This window comes from Chroicocephalus ridibundus, chromosome 2 (assembly GCF_963924245.1).
Source record: "Chroicocephalus ridibundus chromosome 2, bChrRid1.1, whole genome shotgun sequence".
Lineage (NCBI taxonomy): Eukaryota > Metazoa > Chordata > Aves > Charadriiformes > Laridae > Chroicocephalus > Chroicocephalus ridibundus.
The window spans coordinates 143,745,060-143,761,621 of NC_086285.1; the positions used below are offsets into that span (position 1 = coordinate 143,745,060).

A 16,562-nucleotide genomic window follows, 5' to 3' on the forward strand; every position below is an offset into this window, starting at 1 on the left:
AACCAGCCTGGATGCGTTTCTGTCCAACCTACTCCAGGTAAACCTGCTTCGGCAGAGGGTTTGGACTAGATGACCTCTGAAGGTCCCTTGCAACCCCTACAATTCCATGATCAGGAAACGCAGCAGTTGGCAGGGATGTATAGCACTCCTTAGACTGCGCGCTGTCACTTCATCAGTAATGCTAACTGGTTCCCAGAAGAACTTCCATACTAGTGCAAGCATTCTGAGATACTCTGTACTTGTACCTACCACACCTGAATGGGGTGCTCAGGCGTTTGGACTTTGACTGACCTGTAACATAAAAGAACAGACTGACAGTTTTTGATAGGCCATTTTTTATTGAGAGTTAAGATCATGTCTCCCCATGGTGCACAGAATGCACTATGAAAACAAAATACAGAAGATCGCTTTAGTAAATGCACACTGGTTAAGCAATGCTACTTTTTGGCAAAGTGCTGTATTTTGTCGGTTTTCAGCTTGTGTTAAACTATTAAAAAATAAGAGCCAGACATTCTTCCATATCAAAAGGACTGCTACAAATAGAGAGGTGGCTCTGGAGAGAAGCTGCCATATATGCATAGACTGATGTACAGTATTAATCCTAACTGAAATGTCCCTTTTGAATCTTCAAGTTTGCTGTGTAGAAGGCACAGTTTAAAATGCAAATCTGTCTATTGACCAATACATATGAAAATACAGTTTCAGCAAGATTCATGAATATCAATCCGTATGAGACAGTGCAAGGCCTCCACTTTTACAAGAAAAAACACACACTTTAATACAATTCAAAAACCATATAAAAAGCCACACAGCTCACTATTAAAACAGAAAACCAAAACAAATCTAATTGCCCAATAGCTCCAGGCAAAAAACAGGGCTAGACCAACATAAATACGTAAAACAAATCAACAAAAAGCCATTGATGCAGTACTATCTCACACAATAATACGGTTTCCAATATTACAAATTGAGAAGCACAGCTTTGTGCAACAAAACAGTTTATATCCTGAAAGATATAGGTTTTCATCACCAGAAAGTCATCTAGTAATGTAGTATAAAAAGATCAGTATCTCCCAATTCTAGGAGCAGTCTAAAGTTGCATTTACTTGCCTACTGAGAAGAACGGACCAAGGCTCTCACTGTAATGCCTGGGAGCCTTATACTCTCAACTCCATCTCCCCATTAAGAGTTAAAGGATCGCTTACTCCTTCCAACATGGGGAGGTGGAGACTCCATCTTCCTTCATTTCACTTTAAGAAAATTAAAGCTGAAGGAAAGTAGTTACTTTTATATAAAAGAAAAATAAAGGAAAGCAAAGAGTTTTCCTGAGCTAGAAAGTTGGCAGTGAGGAGAAGGTAGTTCAAGCCAGGCAAAGAATTGGAGTGATAAAGGCAGATAATCTGAGGCAAGTAAGAGTACTCATGAACAGATGAAAGACTAGTGAAACTACACTTATTTGCAGCTAAACCAGAGTACTTGGACCACAAAAGAATTGTTGTATGGACATGGGCACATACTGCTGAGAAGAGTAGTAACAAAATCTCTGCTTTGGAAACTGATGATGTGACCAATTCTGTTTTCTTTCACTGTCTATGTGAATTCAACATGTCTTTAGAGTTAAAAAAAAAGCTAGTCTATCCAGGAAAGCACCTCTTTCTTTTATATATTTAACTATTTGTCAACATCCCTTTGCAACAATCCTAACTAATCCCAGTGAAGCAGCACATCTGCACTGAAACGGACATTATAAATATCGTTTCTTGTACACTAAGTATGTGCCGCAACAGTTTCACCTGCAGAACATGCAACAGTACCACTACATCAAGGTTAATCCAAATTGCTGGGGTTTTGCTTCAGTGAAATTGAAGCATTTAGCTGAATTTAAAATGCTTCATAGGTCTAGAATAACTCACATTATCGATCCTGCCTAATTTCAAAGACTCCTCGCGTGACTCCTTATACTAACTTCTGTATAAGGACTACTGGAAGACATGGCTGAATGTAATGTTAACACTTTAATGCCCGAGGCACTAAACACAAGGAAAAACCAGTAAGTCACATTAAGCACTGACAGAAAGGGGGATAAACTTACTTCTACTTCCTCCCTTCTTTTGGTGCAGATTTCTGCTTCCTTACCTCCATAGCCATTTAATTTCCTTCCCAGATTGATATATCAGGGTTGTGTGCCATGTGGCTGCTGTGTAATACGCACTCTTTCTTAACAGGGGAACTTTTTTTTTTTAAGTGCCTGCCAGCTTCCAAAACATCTCACGCAGTGTTCTTAAAGAAAACTACTGGTTAGTTTTGAATAGCTTTTCTTTCCTGTTTGGCCCAAGAGGATGGCTATCCAGTCCTTCTGCCCCCAATGGGGTAGGAGAACAACCACTGCCCATCTATCTCAATTTTTACACCCCCTGCCATCACTGTGTTTAGTTCTGCAAGACTGTTTTTCAGCGTGCTCCTCTCCCTGCCACACACTGCCCTTCATTTCCAGTCACAATTAACTCAGACTTCATTTTCATAGAGAGAAAACTAGGAGAACTTCTGATAAAACCTTCCTTCTAGCTACTTTTGAGCTACCCTCAATCTGTAAATACGAGACAATCTAACAGCAATTAGCAGCTCAGAAATAGCCATCCATCAGCCTGACTTACTTAAAGAGCAGTCAGCTAATGATGAGATTGAAAGAATGGTGGATCCACCATCATTTTCCTTTAACTAGATTAGAGATTAAATGAAACAGGGTAGGGGAAATACATCTTTCAAAAGACAGAAAGAGTTAGAGAAAGGACTCGAACTGTACCAAGTAAAACCCAGTTCAGCTCTCTGGGTTGTGCATCTGCACTTAACCTCTAGGTCCACTTTTCCTTCCACTCCACTGTGAGGTACTACATCTGTAACACCAGTGCCATATCATACTGCGACAATATTGGGGGGGACATTTAACCTTTTTCTGACACCCATAATTAGTACCCAACACACCTACAGACTCCACTAACACAAGCAGGTACTAGGCAATTTAGATTAGATGTCCTTCTTGTAACAGTTCAGCATAGCTATGTAATATCCACCGGCAGCTATAGTATTTCCTTATTAGAAAGTAATCATATATGCTGAATACAGACAGATACACAAGCTGTCAAGTAGTGGTCTTTAAAGCATATGGCTATCCTTAAGTTTTCTAAGTCCACTTTGATTAACGCAAAATGTAACTGATTTCCATCTCAGTGAAGTTTCTTTAAGAATACCAACTAAGAACCCATCTATACATCATAGTTTATAAAACAGCACACAAACTATTGTATTGATAGGCTTCCAAGACATTGAAATTTACCACCAACGTTTAGGACTTGCTGCATGATGTGCAGAGATTTATGTGTCTTTTCAAAAGAATGCAACACTAGTTATGATCATGTTTGAGGGTTTGATGATCAGCTTGGGATTGACCACACTTACCTATGCATGAAAACAAGAGCAACTGAAAAACAATTAGACCATAGATTAAAACCATGAGAGCCATCAGTAATTGAACTGACGCTGGCAAGGCTGGTGAACAAACAGTCCATTGTGCTTGATTTGCCGAGAGTGGCAATCCCTGGTGAGGTTTTGGCGACGGAGACCGTTTCTGTTGAGATAGTGTCTTTCATTATGTTCTTTTATCCAGTGGGTAGGACGAAAGCTCTTGTTTTTTTCCAGGAAAGTTGAACGAGTAGCAAGAGCTGTGACATAGCAGTGAACACGCTGTCCTGTTTCATTTCGGGCCTCCAGTCTGCAAAAGTAATGAGCAGATATCAGTCGTTACTGAGGTGCATTGGAAAGACATACAAACTATAGCGGGCAGGAGAACATGGACATCAACACCCGGCATTTCAAAAGGACACTCTTAATCTACTGGGCAGAGATTTGGGCTGATGCAAGGTCAAGCCTCTTTAGGAAAAGCACACTGGTAAGTAACGCATGGTGCCGCCAACTCAATCTTAGTGCAAGGGCACCACAACAGCCTTTGGATTTTTGGTGCATTATGCTATTGCACCCTTCCTTCCCCAACCCACCTCCCTAAGCCCAAGATGCAACATAGACCAGAAATATAAAGCAATGTGTGTCACGCTGCTCCGGCTTTAGAAGACTTGGGGCTATCGACTAGGTGAAGTTTGGTTTAAAAGCATCTTGAACATAGGTGGGCCAGCCTGAAAACAGAAGCACGCTAATGAAAGTGTGTTTGGATTGCCAGCCACACAAGTAAATCCAAACAATGGTCATGCAGAGGAATGGGAAAGATAGACCAGTTGTGACACACAGGAAATATCTTAGAAGGATTGTTCCTCAGCCAGCCCTCTAGATTTCATGAGCAGACAGCAGTTTTGGCAAACCCTTACTCCATCATGCACTAGTGGAAAAACAAACCAGCAGCCTATGCAAGCAGGGACTGACATATTGAGAAAGGACTTCCCTACTTAACAGAACAATCACTGATGTTTCCTGATACTTCCAAAGCAAAGCTAAAAATAGCCTGGCAGTTTTAAAAGCAAAGCAAAACCCAAGTCTGAGTGCCACTGCTGGTATGACCAGAGTTGCTTGCCTTCTCTCTCTCCACCCAGGGCCCACCAGCTAGCTGTCAACTCCACGGTGCCCAGGAAAGTTGTCTGCAAGACCAGGAGCTTGCTCAGGCATGAGCAAGAGGTCTTTTGGGGAAAGTCTGTTTTTCAGCACTAGCGTGACTTTAGAGAGTCTCTCTGGAAGAGCTTAACTTGCATTTATTGTATGATGTCTCTGCAGACACAAGTCTGGACTGCCATGCCCATGGGACACCCTTGTAGCCTTGCTCCTTGGGTGGGCTGCAGGTGCCTGGCACAGAAGAGAGCTCTTCTGCCTCCCCCAACTCCACACTGGAGCGAAATACTCCCTGTTAGCAAGGAAATACTCCCTCCCTTCGACTTTTTTTCTTTTAAATATCCAAATCTGCTTGCTCTTGGCTCCTTGGATAGCTTGATATGACTGACTAAAGCCATGAACAGCTACATGTTCCTTCACTGGAGGTTGTCCTAAACCTACCACTTGAAATACAAAGCAAGAAATAAGCAAGCAACACAGCACAAGTCAATTTACAGTGCCTTGTAAACACTTTCTATGCAGATTACACCAGTTTAATTTACATTAGGGTGCTGGCAAATATAGGGCTACTGTTTTCTATATGGGGCAATCCCTTCACATGTTCAGCAGTGCCAGAGGTGGAACTACAAATGAAGCCTTTCTGGGGAAAGCCATAAGGAGCTACGAAGCCACACCACCTTGTGTTACCAGAACCTGAATTTCCTAAGCAGGCTCTTGCTGCATGTCATTAGCTAGCAAAGGGCAGCAACTGCTAATACAAAGCATTGCGGTTTGTTATGGAAAAATATAAACTTCCCTCTCTTCGTCAAGTTAGTCATACAACATCCTTTTGCTTTGAATTTAAAAGGAGCAAATAGATTTCCTCCACAAAAGGAGAAAAACTGGTTTATAATTGCTGGTTGAAGATATTTAAGCTTCCCCCCGCCTTATCAAATACCCTTTCAGCACTGGTTTACAAACCAACACTCTTCCACTTGCCACCTGAAAGTGAAACTGGGATAGCAGAGGTGGTTTGAATTAGCTAAGAGGTCACATACTCTTCCAAAAAGTAGCATTTTTGGCATCTTTGCGGTTGCCTTTCATCACCTGGCACTAGTGAGCCCTGGGCACTGAGAGAACAGGGCTGATAAGCCACCACCAATATTGTCAAAACGTAATTTTAGAGGGGCTGTGACTAAAGCCAGACCGCTGCTACATACATTTGCTGCTGCATCCCCAGCATCTATTTTACTAGAAAGCGTTAAGTGTCCTGCTAGTTGCGCCACAGAGCCAGACTTCACAAGAAACATTAAAGGCTTCAGACCCCACCCCAATTAATACTGAAGTAATTTTTCTGCACTTAGCGTTTTGGCTTGTTAAAGCAGATGTAGTTAGGCTTGATCAAGTAACATCATTTGGCACAAAGGTTAGTCCTAAAACCTTGTTTTGGCAGACAAGGCTTCTAGAGGAAGCAGTGTTGCTAGCAGCCTGATCAAACAAGAAGCACTGTCCCAAACCAGTAGTACTTACTGTGCCAGTGTGCCTTAAGCAGCTTTTCTTGGCCCTACAATATTAAATGGCCAACCATTAAACCACTAGAGACTTCAAAACAGCTTTTGAAACTTACTGCATTATCAGTGTAATTGATTTTCCCAGTTTCTGTAATCTACCTCATCAGCTTCAGACTTAAGCCTACTCCCAGTTCTGCCACACAAAAATAACTCTTCCACAAAAGCCCGGATCCTCTGACAGAAGCAAGGGCACAGAATTCAGTGTGAAGAAACTTATTCACACTCCCATTGAGGATCGCCACACCTTTAGCTTCCCGACACATTAAAGCAGCGTAAGTGTACAGCATAATATAACACAAGATTCTTCTCTAGAAGAATTTACACCAGTATCCCTAGATCACAAGTCACTGAGAAAAGTCAGAATCTTACTTTACATGTTACTATCCAATATAATCGATATTTTAGATTAATTGATCTACTGTCTCTCACTAGGATATGCCTCACAGCCTACAGTTCTCCTGCAGATTCCTTCAGACCCTCATTTTGAAGGTGCTGTGTGCTTATAGCTTCTGTCCGATTTAAGTTAAGCTAGACCCTTGACACTTAGCATCACGAACTGCCCTCCCCAAATATTTATACAAGTCCCCTGCTCTTCAAGATTAATTGTATCGGCACTACACTTCAACATTATGCAGTAGTATGTCCCCTCAGTCACCCGTTCCTCTGAACTAAGAGCTTCAAACGTGGCAAGGAGGTGATCAGAAAAGTCGATGGGCATCTACCTACAGCAAGCCTACCACTGCATGCATTTTTTCCCCTGTGTAACAAAGCTTACTATACTATGATTTTTTTCCCTCCAATTGTTTCTAACAGTAGGCACCAGATGGGAGGAAAAGTCAGTTTTTGTTATTAATCACGATTCACAAAACACCCAATTACTTCCAGATCAATGAACGCACGGGCAAGTGTGGAGTCACGATGGCAAAAATATTCTATTTGTATACATCTACATGTACTGCGCTCATATAGCTGTATACATGGGATAGTTACCCCCAAAGCAGCAGTGCACAGCAAACATGCATCTGCAATAATTCCACATGGCCAGATGTTTAGCACTCAAAAAAAAAAAAAAGAGGTCAAACAGCACTACTTCTTACCTTGCTAAAAGTAGAAGTTTGCAGCAAAACTTTTTACCTTGAGGGGAGTAAGTTTTGTGGAATATTTCAGTTTGCTTTTGTTCCACAAGCCACCTGCGGGAAAATTTAATCCTGTCCTAATCTATCACTAGGTGTAAGGAACAAGAAAACGCCAAAACAGACTTCCCTGTCAGGATAGTTAGTGTAATATGTTTCATCTCACAAGGTGACCAAAAGGGTACTGACTAATAGTTATGAAAAATATATATAGCTATGGAGGGGGCAAAGTGCTTTCAAATCTATGTTATCAGTCGTACAGCTAACTGCCACCAGTTTCAACAGGACTGGAGCACATTCTGTGAGGGAACAATTAGGCTCCATAAATATTTATTGCAGTGTCAAAATAGCACACCCAACTGTTTCCTGACACGGTCATCTTGTATAACATTTTTCTAAGCAGCCCTGACCACCCTACCCACCTTGGGTAGTATTCATGCTTTATTCACTTGCTCTGAAATAAGCTGGAAAATTCAGTATTAAGTGTCTAAGCTGATCAAGTAGAAACCAGATATTTTCAGCAACAGAGCTCCCTGACAAGAGAAGTCAGACGTACCTGGGACTACCTGGGCTGCGGAACTCCTCATCCCCGCACCCAGTCTCATTAAGGCTGTGACAGGTATTGTGGACAGCATACACAGACATGCTGGGATGCTCTATGAGGAGGTTCTCCATCGGACTGGTTTCCACTTTGATAGTGGTTAATCCACCTGCAGTAAAACATGGGGGAGGGGTGATAAACCAGCTCTCCTCCATGGGGCACGACTCAAACTGGATGAAGCAAGACTCGCTGGCCTCCGGCAAGCATTCCAAGGGAGACGGTAAACAGGAGAAAACAGGCGAGCCATCCGCGGCTGATGCTTCAGCGATGTCCGCTTCCTCCACGGAGCAATTAGTGCAAGTGTCTGCTGCCGGTGGCCATCAGTCAGTGGAGAGGAACCCATGGATGTTGGTGATTGCAGGAGGTCAAAAACAACAAGGTTGTACGTAGCCAGAAACGAGATAAAAAAAGACAACAAAGAAACAGGAATAAACCCCTAATCAGCATGTATACATGTTTGTTTGGGTTTCTTTTTTTTAAAAAAAAAAAAAAGCAAGGGGAGGGGAAAAGGGAGTTCCCTGACAAGCCACATTAGACACACAACACAGCTGTTATCAGTAACGCAATACAATTGCGTAATAAGTCAAACATATTTTATCTGTACAAGTGGTTCTGCTGAAGCCTGTGTCAGACTTATAAACCTGACATCATTTTTCTCATCGGTTTACATAACATGTTTTGGTACATTTGTTTGGAAGACAACCTACGCTCTAACCCACACTGGTTTTGCTTAGGTAAAGTTTCTCCCAAGCTGCTGGTTCCTAAGCAGAGCTTACGTTTGACAGACGTCTTACCTATAAAGTCAACCAGAATCCACTCGTCATCTTCTTTCTCGCTGAACTCTGGCTCTTGGCTGGACAAGCCATTAATCTCTCCCATGAGCATGTTATTTAACCTCTGGAACATTACTAAGGCAGAAACAAGACTTTGGCTGGTAGGTCTTTATATCCAAGGTTCAAGGCACAGCTCACACTGTACTAGAAGAGTGGCATAGACGAGATTAAAGTGCATAGATGCTTTATCAGCTTAGGGACGGGACATGCAGAGGCATGACTGGTAAACAGCTTGTGTGAAACCTGCAAAAAAAAAAATAGTGACAGAGGTCTTAATGACAAAGCAATAGGTAACATCCCTAGAGAACATATTAGAAACCCTCTCATTAGCGCAGCCTGAGGTGCCAGTGAACATTTCTAAGAGGAGAAGCAGCTTCACTGGCATTCACCATTCCCTCCCAGCTAGATAACACTCAAAAAGTTTAGGTCTGTCCTTGGAGCTGAGCTCCTTCCTCCAGATCCTCCTCCCCACGCAAATGTCTGTTCAGCCATCTGTCCCCACCTTCTCCTACGGGAGGAGGACTTTCATACTGGAGCCTCATGCCTCCACACTCACATAGGTGCTCCCCCAGCTCCTCGCCTGTCTTGCTCCCGGTCGGAGCGAGATGCCAAGGGCAAGCACACATTTTCAGCTGCAGACATGGCATCCCCTCTGCTGACACAGCCTCACACCTCTCCCAGAGATCCCTGCAAGGGGTGCCCAAGGCAGCGTATCTTCTCTCTCCCATCACACGCAGCCCAGGGCCGCTGCCTACAAGTTAACACTGCAGGAAGGCACATCCCCTCTCCAGGTTCAAAGTGCACCGCATAGTTACCAGCGGGATCATTTTCACAGCAAGAGCCCAACTAGTCACCTATGGCAAGTCCAAGCAACAAGGAAAAGTAACACGTATACTTAATTAAAACCAATGTTTGGTTCTCAATACACCTCCCTAAATCTACAAGCAATTAGTCACCAAAAACCTGAACGCTATATTTTGCGGTTAAGATGAAAAATCCCGTTACTACTAAGAAACTGAATGTTCAACCACCTCAGATCAGCATGTTTACAGCCTTTGAATATTTATGTATGAGCCAGTAAATATAAGCCATTAACATAGCTGAATCAGTAAAGGCTATACAAGGAAAATATTCACCAATTTACAAGTCAATTTCACCATAGTAATACTTGAACTATCACAGCATGTCAGAATTACTACAGATTAAACACCTGTTTAATAATTTAATAGGGAAGAAGATATGCATGTAGCAGGGTATGAGTGTCTGCATTCAGAAAGAGAAAGGAGCAAGACACACCACACCAGACAAACCCAGCCATTAAAAGATACAACTCAAAGGGTTGTATTTAACGCCAGTATACCCAGCTCCATCCTGTAACGCTCAGGCCACACCAAAGGCCACACCAAAGGGTCATTTTGGCCTTTGCCATCTTACCCCAGGACACCAGACCCCATCACCCACTTGTTCGATGCAAGGACAAGCACCTGCTCCATATGATACTGCTCCTATGGACACGTATGCAGCTACCTCCTTATCCAAAGAGTACAAAAGGACAGGATTAAAGCCTAGAGTAGTCTTCAGAAGCGATATGAAAAGGTACAGTGTAACTCCAGAAGTTATGCACTCTAGTTCTTCAACAGGAACTACCAGCTGCAGGAAAATCCATGACTAGGAACAACTGGCTCAGCCGCAGTAGTGATAAGAGGCTAGTTTTTAAGACCACGCTTGAAAACAGAACATCTGGGCTCTCTTTAAGAGAGCTACAAGAATGATCAGAAGTCTGCAGAAAAAGGATAAAGTTTAAAAAAATGAAAAGCTTAACAGAGGAAAGGAAAAAAATTACAACAGTAGTCAATTATGTGAAGAAAGATGCAAACATTTACTCCCTTCTTCTACATTGACAGTAAGCAGAAGTGGCTTTTAACTGCAGTAAAGTTCAATTTTCAGTGGTTACTAGCAGGAAACACTTTTAACCATTAATGTCGCTAAGCCCGGGGCGGGTTACCTAAGGAAACGCCAAATGCCCACAGTGTTCCTAAGCATCTTCTTGAGGAGGTTTGAGTGCTTCAATTACAGACAGAGCTTGCCACAGATAAGGAAACGGATTCTAGGTGAAAGTTTGAAGTTTGTAGCTTTCCAGTTATGTTCAGTATCCACCCCTAACCCTCTTCTGGCACAAGGCCTAGGAACAAAAGAGCTTGTTTTTTTTCTTTAGGCTAACTCACAAGCCATAGCGTAACTGCTGATCAGTGCTGGCTTCCCCCACACTCCCACGGCCTCACGCATGCGTTGCCTCTTTCCTAGATCTAAACTGGAAGTACCTTGAGGCAAGGGCTGTCTTTTTGTTCTTCGTGTAGAGCAGAGCAAGACAAAAGCTCACACTCCTACATGACAGCTCCACAGGCATCACAGCAACATCAAATAATTAACCTCCAACCAGGAAAAGGGAGATCACTGCTCCCGAGAGCTAAACAAGCTACAGCTTTTGGACCATAAATGTCTTTCTATTGATCAAAAGCAGGTCGCCCCATTTCCCCCTTCCCAGCCAAGGAGGATCCAAAAAGCCATCTGAATCATTTAGAAACTGGTTGATGTTTTGACATCCTCTTGGACAAGTGCCTTTGAAAAATGCCACATTCGCATGCTATTGTGCAAGGCAGATGGGGACACAGAAGTGACGCTGTTATCAAGGGCCATCACTAGGGGAGGCAAACGAGACAGAGGCTGAGAGAGTCACTCCAGGAACTATTGGCTGCAAGAAAAGACAAGACTAGGAGCAACTGGCTCTGCCACAGCAGTGATAAAAGGCTGTTCCAGATAACACTCCAATCATAGAATGGTTCGGGTTGGAAGGCACATTAAAGATCATCTAATTCCAACCCCCCTGCCATGGGCAGGGACACCTCCCACTAGACCAGGCTGCTCAAAGCCCCATCCAGCCTGGCCTTGAACACTTCCAGGGATGGGGCAGCCACAGCTTCTCTGGACAACCTGTTCCAGTGTCTCCACCCTCACAGTAAAGATGTTCTTCCCAATATCTGATCTAAGTCTCCCCTCTTTCAGTTTAAAACCACTTCCCCTCATCCTGTTGCTCCACTCCCTGATGAGGAGTCCCTCCCCAGCTTTCCTGTAGGCCCCCTTTAGGTACTGGAAGGCCCCTATAAGGTCTCCCTGGAGCCTTCTCTTCTCCAGGCTGAACAGCCCCAACTCTCTCAGCCTGTTCTCATAGCAGAGGTGCTCCAGCCCTATGATCATTTTTGTGTCCCTCCTCTGGACCCGCTCCAACAGGTCCATGTCTTTCCTGTGCTGGGGGTTCCAGAACTGGACACAGTACTCCAGGGGTGATCAACAACATTGTGTTGCTGCATCAAGAAAACCCTTTTTTTTCCTGTTTGTTTTTTTTTTTTTCCCCATTTATATCCTAGCAGAGGAGACGGGGTGCATTCCAACAAAAAAATCTCAAAAGAGACACCCCTCCCAAATGACTTCTGCAGTTCTCGGAGGGCTTTGGCTGCCGGTCCCCCCCGTGCCCCCATCTCGCCGCCTTTCCGTTACCACCAGGAGGCTCCAAAAAGCCGCTTCCAGCCCAGCCGGCGGCTGACCCGGCGGAGCCCGTAGCAGCTGCGCACCTTCCCGGCTGCGCTCCGGAGCCCAGCCCAGGCCCGCCGCTGGGCGGAGGGAACGGGGGTGGTGGTGGGGGGGGAGGGTAGGACACGGCTACCGGCTCTTCGACAACCGAAAAAAAAAAACGGCAAAAAAAACCCCCACAAACAACTCCTCCCGCTGTTTTTCCGCGGAAAGCAAAGCCGGGATGGATGCAGGGAGCTGCGCCGACCGCCTTCCACCGCCTGTCCCGGGGCACTCAGACCACCGGTGGGACACCGAAGCTCAACCCTACCCCCGCCGAACATCAAAACTCACCGGGCCCGGTCTGCCGACGCCGTTTCCCCCCGTTCCGCGGCCGCGCCGAGTCCGCACCCCGCGGAGCCCTTTGTTGTTATAGCCCCGGCGCCGCCGCTGACGGGCCCGGCCGCCCCCTCCCTGGCCACGCCCCTCCCCGCCCCTCTGCCAATGGGAGGCGGCGGCGGCTGTCGCTAACGCACGTGATTGGTGGGCGGGGCGAGCGAGGGGGCGGGGCGAGCGAGGGGGCGGGGCGGGGCCGTCCGGCCCCGCCCCGCCCCCTCGCTCGCCCCGCCCCCTCGGAGGCCTTCGCTTAATTAAACCCTAATAAATAATACAATAATATATCAAATGCCTGCGACCGGTGGAAAGGTGCTGAAATGGACGCGTGGCCAAACTGCCCTGCGCGCGACACGCCGTAAAAATAGAGCGGGTTTTGCGTGGTTTCAGCCCTGCAGAGTAGCTCGAGTCGTGTTAATGTTAATGTTAATGTTAATGTTAATGTTAATGTTAATGTTAATGTTAAACAAGTGATAATAACATTTTCTACTAAAATATGGGGTGTGCAGCATGGGCGTGTTACCATCACTGGAGTTCAGATGAACTTTTTCATCTTTTAACCTCAGTGTTTAATAATATACTTTTTGTACTCTTCCTTTTCTTTTTCTTTTTCTTTCTTTCTTTCTTTCTTTCTTTCTTTCTTTCTTTCTTTCTTTCTTTCTTTCTTTCTTTCTTTCTTTCCTTCTTTCCTTCTTTCTTTCCTTCTTTCCTTCTTTCCTTCTTTCCTTCTTTCTTTCTCTTCCTTCCTTCCTTCCTTCCTTCCTTCCTTCCTTCCTTCCTTCCTTCCTTCCTTCCTTCCTTCCTTCCTTCCTTCCTTCCTTCCTTCCTTCCTTTCTCTGTCTTTTTTTCTTTTTTCCTTCCTTTTTTCTTTTTCTTCCTTCCTTCCTTCCTTCCTTCCTTCCTTCCTTCCTTCCTTCCTTCCTTCCTTTCTCTGTCTTTTTTTCTTTTTTCCTTCCTTTTTTCTTTTTCTTCCTTCCTTCCTTCCTTCCTTCCTTCCTTCCTTCCTTCCTTCCTTCTCCTTTTTTTTTTCTCGTCAGGTCAAAGCTTTTCCATGTAAAACAAAACACAGAAAGTAAATTTTGGAAAAAAACACAGTAAAAGTGTCTTCCCGCAGCTGGGAATGGGCTGTGCAATTTGACTGACAAACTGCCAAGCTGTACGATTCGCAAGACTTTTGCGAAAACTTCACAAATGCCTGGTATTTGATGATATTTTTTCTAGGACAAACTAACCCTCCCTGAATTATGAGATCAACTTTATTTTCATAACGTCGGCACCATCAAGGGACGTAGACTGATTGTACGTTTGATTGAACTTTTGGATTATAAGTTGAAGCAACTCAGAGAAAAAGCCCATGAAGCTCCTTCGATTTCCAATGACAGGGCTGCGGGACCGAAGGGGGAGGGGAGACGGCAGAAGCAGCGCGTGTCTGCGAATTCAAGATAGGCGAGACAGAAAATTAAATTTACAGAATAAATGCCCCGAAGGACTTATCTGTATTGCAAAATTACATTGTGTTAGAACACGTTAATTAAGGCGATACAAAGCACTTACTGTAGACAAGAGCTGTCATGTTTGGCAGCTGGGTTACCTTGGGTCAGCAACAACAAAAAATGTTAAACATAGTAGTCTTTGTTTATATTGACTATTATATTAAGCATTACGTGTTAATCAATTAACATAATGTATTTTTCTAGTGTAGACAAGCCCTAGGAAGGCTTGGGTTGTATTTGAGATACAGACTCGTAATGAAGTTAAAAGGCCAGCGTTTATATTTTTTAAAGTCGCCTGAGAAGTAATTAAAGGGATAGGAGCGCTCCTCTTTCTGCAGTGTTGCTCTCCATTTCTTTCCTCTTCATTTGACTTACCTTCCTTAATTCCCTGGCATCCCAAAATGCTGTAAACAATGGACTTGCTTATTCTTTCCTCCAAATCACATCGCTGTTGGTGGGAGAGGAGCAGATCTGAAAGCTACCCCTCTTCTCAACCTGGCAACCAGCGCGCTTTTGTTCCAGAGCTGAGAAGTACTTGGGCATATGAATGGCTACAAATGAAATAAATTACGTATGTGGACTTAAATACCTGGTGACCGAGAGCCCGGGTATTTCATCCCGCACTCGCTGAGGTCAATGACGAATTTTCTGGTGACTGCAATGGAGCACGCTGTGGCCTTCGATGCTTTATCCAAAGCCTTTCAAATCAATTAGCCTTTCTATTGATTTTACCGGTCGTTAGATCAGGCCCGCAGACAGCAAAAGACAGACAGTCACTTTGGTCTGGGGCTTGCTGGACACAAAAGCTGGCTCAGGGACTGGCCTCCCCTTGAGGAATTTGACTCTTTTGTTTGTATTACAGAAAAACAAAATTCTGGAGAGATCTCTGGAGGAAGAGAACTGTTCACGTTTCCAATGCATGACTCTGAATTATTGGTAGGAGTTCGCAGAGATCCCCTTGTACTTTCCTGTGTGCTCGGTGGCAGCTTAATGGCACAGCCATTGCTGTGTCTGCAAAAATTTCCCCGTGCCTCCAGAGTGCTCTGTGTGTTGTAGGAACAGCAAATGACTGGGCAGAGGTCCCCTCTTATTTGAACTGTATTGATTTTCCAAGATCCTACTCATTAATGCAAGGCGTGACCTACTGTCCGTGTTCCCACCGTGATGAAATACTACAGCAGCATTCAGCAGGCACATGGACACGCATATATCTAGCACTGGGGTACAGAAACACTGACCTTCCTACCACAAGACCTGTGAGTTACAATGAGCGCACTGAACCCATAACAAAGCGCTGCCACGTGTCGTGCCTCTTGGAGAGGTCCTTACTCCACAACCGTGCCCGTTTACGCGGTACGTGAGAACGCAGATGTATCTCCGCATGAGAAATATTGAGTAGCCGGAGGGAGAACGACACCGCATAGAGCCTGCGCAGTCTGAAAAAATAAACTCCCTCTAAACTTTGGAGAAGATATGTCCTCCAGACAAAGATAAATCAAAAATCTTTCAAAAAATGCATAATAAACCACTTGATATCACTCTGAGTGACTTGCAGGAGCGAATCCACCATTCCCATACGGCACAAACTTGACTTATCTGTACAGGAACCGCCACAGCCCTCACCCTTGTTGAAATGTGTGTCATTGGTTTAAGGTCAGAGCAGCACAGCTACCAAAACCACAGTTTCAGTTTAATATTCAGTTAAAAACTGATGCCCTGAACCTAATCGTGATTAAGACCAAGTCTAATGCCTTTTGCCTCATGGAAGACAACTTCCACCTGGCTGTGGCAGAAAGTCCTGTGCTGTATGGGAAGAGATTCTGCGTGATTCTGGAAGGTCACCGCTGCCACGTAGGTCTTGATCTCTCCTGCTACATGCAATATGCAGAAATAGTGGGGGGTTATAATTTAAAAAATTTCTCAAGTTTATGATTAACCACAATGGAACACAAGGTTGTATTTTTTTTTCCTATGGAAAAGATAGTAGCTGCTGTTGAGAGTCCAAGCTTTTCTATCCAAATTTAGGTACAAACACTTCAATCCTGTTGTTCAATCCAATCACCAGCAGTCTGAACAGACCCAAGCTTCAAAAAGCACGGGCTGACATTTGTGTCCTTGCACAAATGTCAATCCCTTTTTTGAAGTGGACTTCTAGATTTAAACATCAGCCTCAATGAAAATGAGCACTTCCTTTTCTGCTCTTCTTCCTCTGACTTTAGTTAGTGCAAAGGTTTCTGAAACACTGGCTTAAAGATGCGAGATTGATTGTTCCTGCTGTAAGTCACAAGTTTCTAATGCTATTTTCCCAAGCAGCAAGTTAAAATTTTGAGTAAGAGCAGGCCTTTCCAGACTTTTATGCAAAACAGGTGTTAGAGACCTGT

General features: G+C 44.2%; 1 protein-coding gene across 4 annotated transcripts; it reads right to left on the reverse strand.

The window, feature by feature from the left end:
- Positions 1-324: 324 nt before the first annotated feature.
- Positions 325-12,770, reverse strand: TP53INP1 (tumor protein p53 inducible nuclear protein 1). 4 transcript variants are annotated; one of them, XM_063327220.1, is made up of 5 exons: positions 12,650-12,770; positions 8,690-8,971; positions 7,851-8,199; positions 6,121-6,154; positions 3,614-3,769 (listed from the first exon to the last, which is right to left on the reverse strand). In XM_063327220.1, exons 2-5 carry the CDS (start codon positions 8,799-8,801, stop codon positions 3,752-3,754), a joined length of 513 nt encoding a protein of 170 aa, XP_063183290.1. In that variant the 5' UTR covers positions 8,802-8,971; positions 12,650-12,770; the 3' UTR covers positions 3,614-3,751. The 4 variants fall into 4 exon arrangements, with proteins under 4 accessions (XP_063183288.1, XP_063183287.1, XP_063183290.1 ...); XM_063327219.1 differs by having other exon boundaries at positions 7,851-8,202; XM_063327218.1 differs by lacking the exon at positions 6,121-6,154 and having other exon boundaries at positions 325-3,769.
- Positions 12,771-16,562: the final 3,792 nt, after the last annotated feature.

Excerpts from the sequence above, each read along its gene's own strand:
- TP53INP1 (XM_063327217.1), bottom strand. The coding sequence starts at position 8,801 with ATGTTCCAGAGGTTAAATAACATGCTCATGGGAGAGATTAATGGCTTG. Across the intron at positions 8,203-8,689 it reads GATTCTGGTTGACTTTATAG|CAGACACTTGCACTAATTGC; the intron begins GTAAGACGTCTG and ends GGCCACCGGCAG. Across the intron at positions 3,770-7,850 it reads CGCAGCCCAGGTAGTCCCAG|ACTGGAGGCCCGAAATGAAA; the intron begins GTACGTCTGACT and ends TTACTTTTGCAG.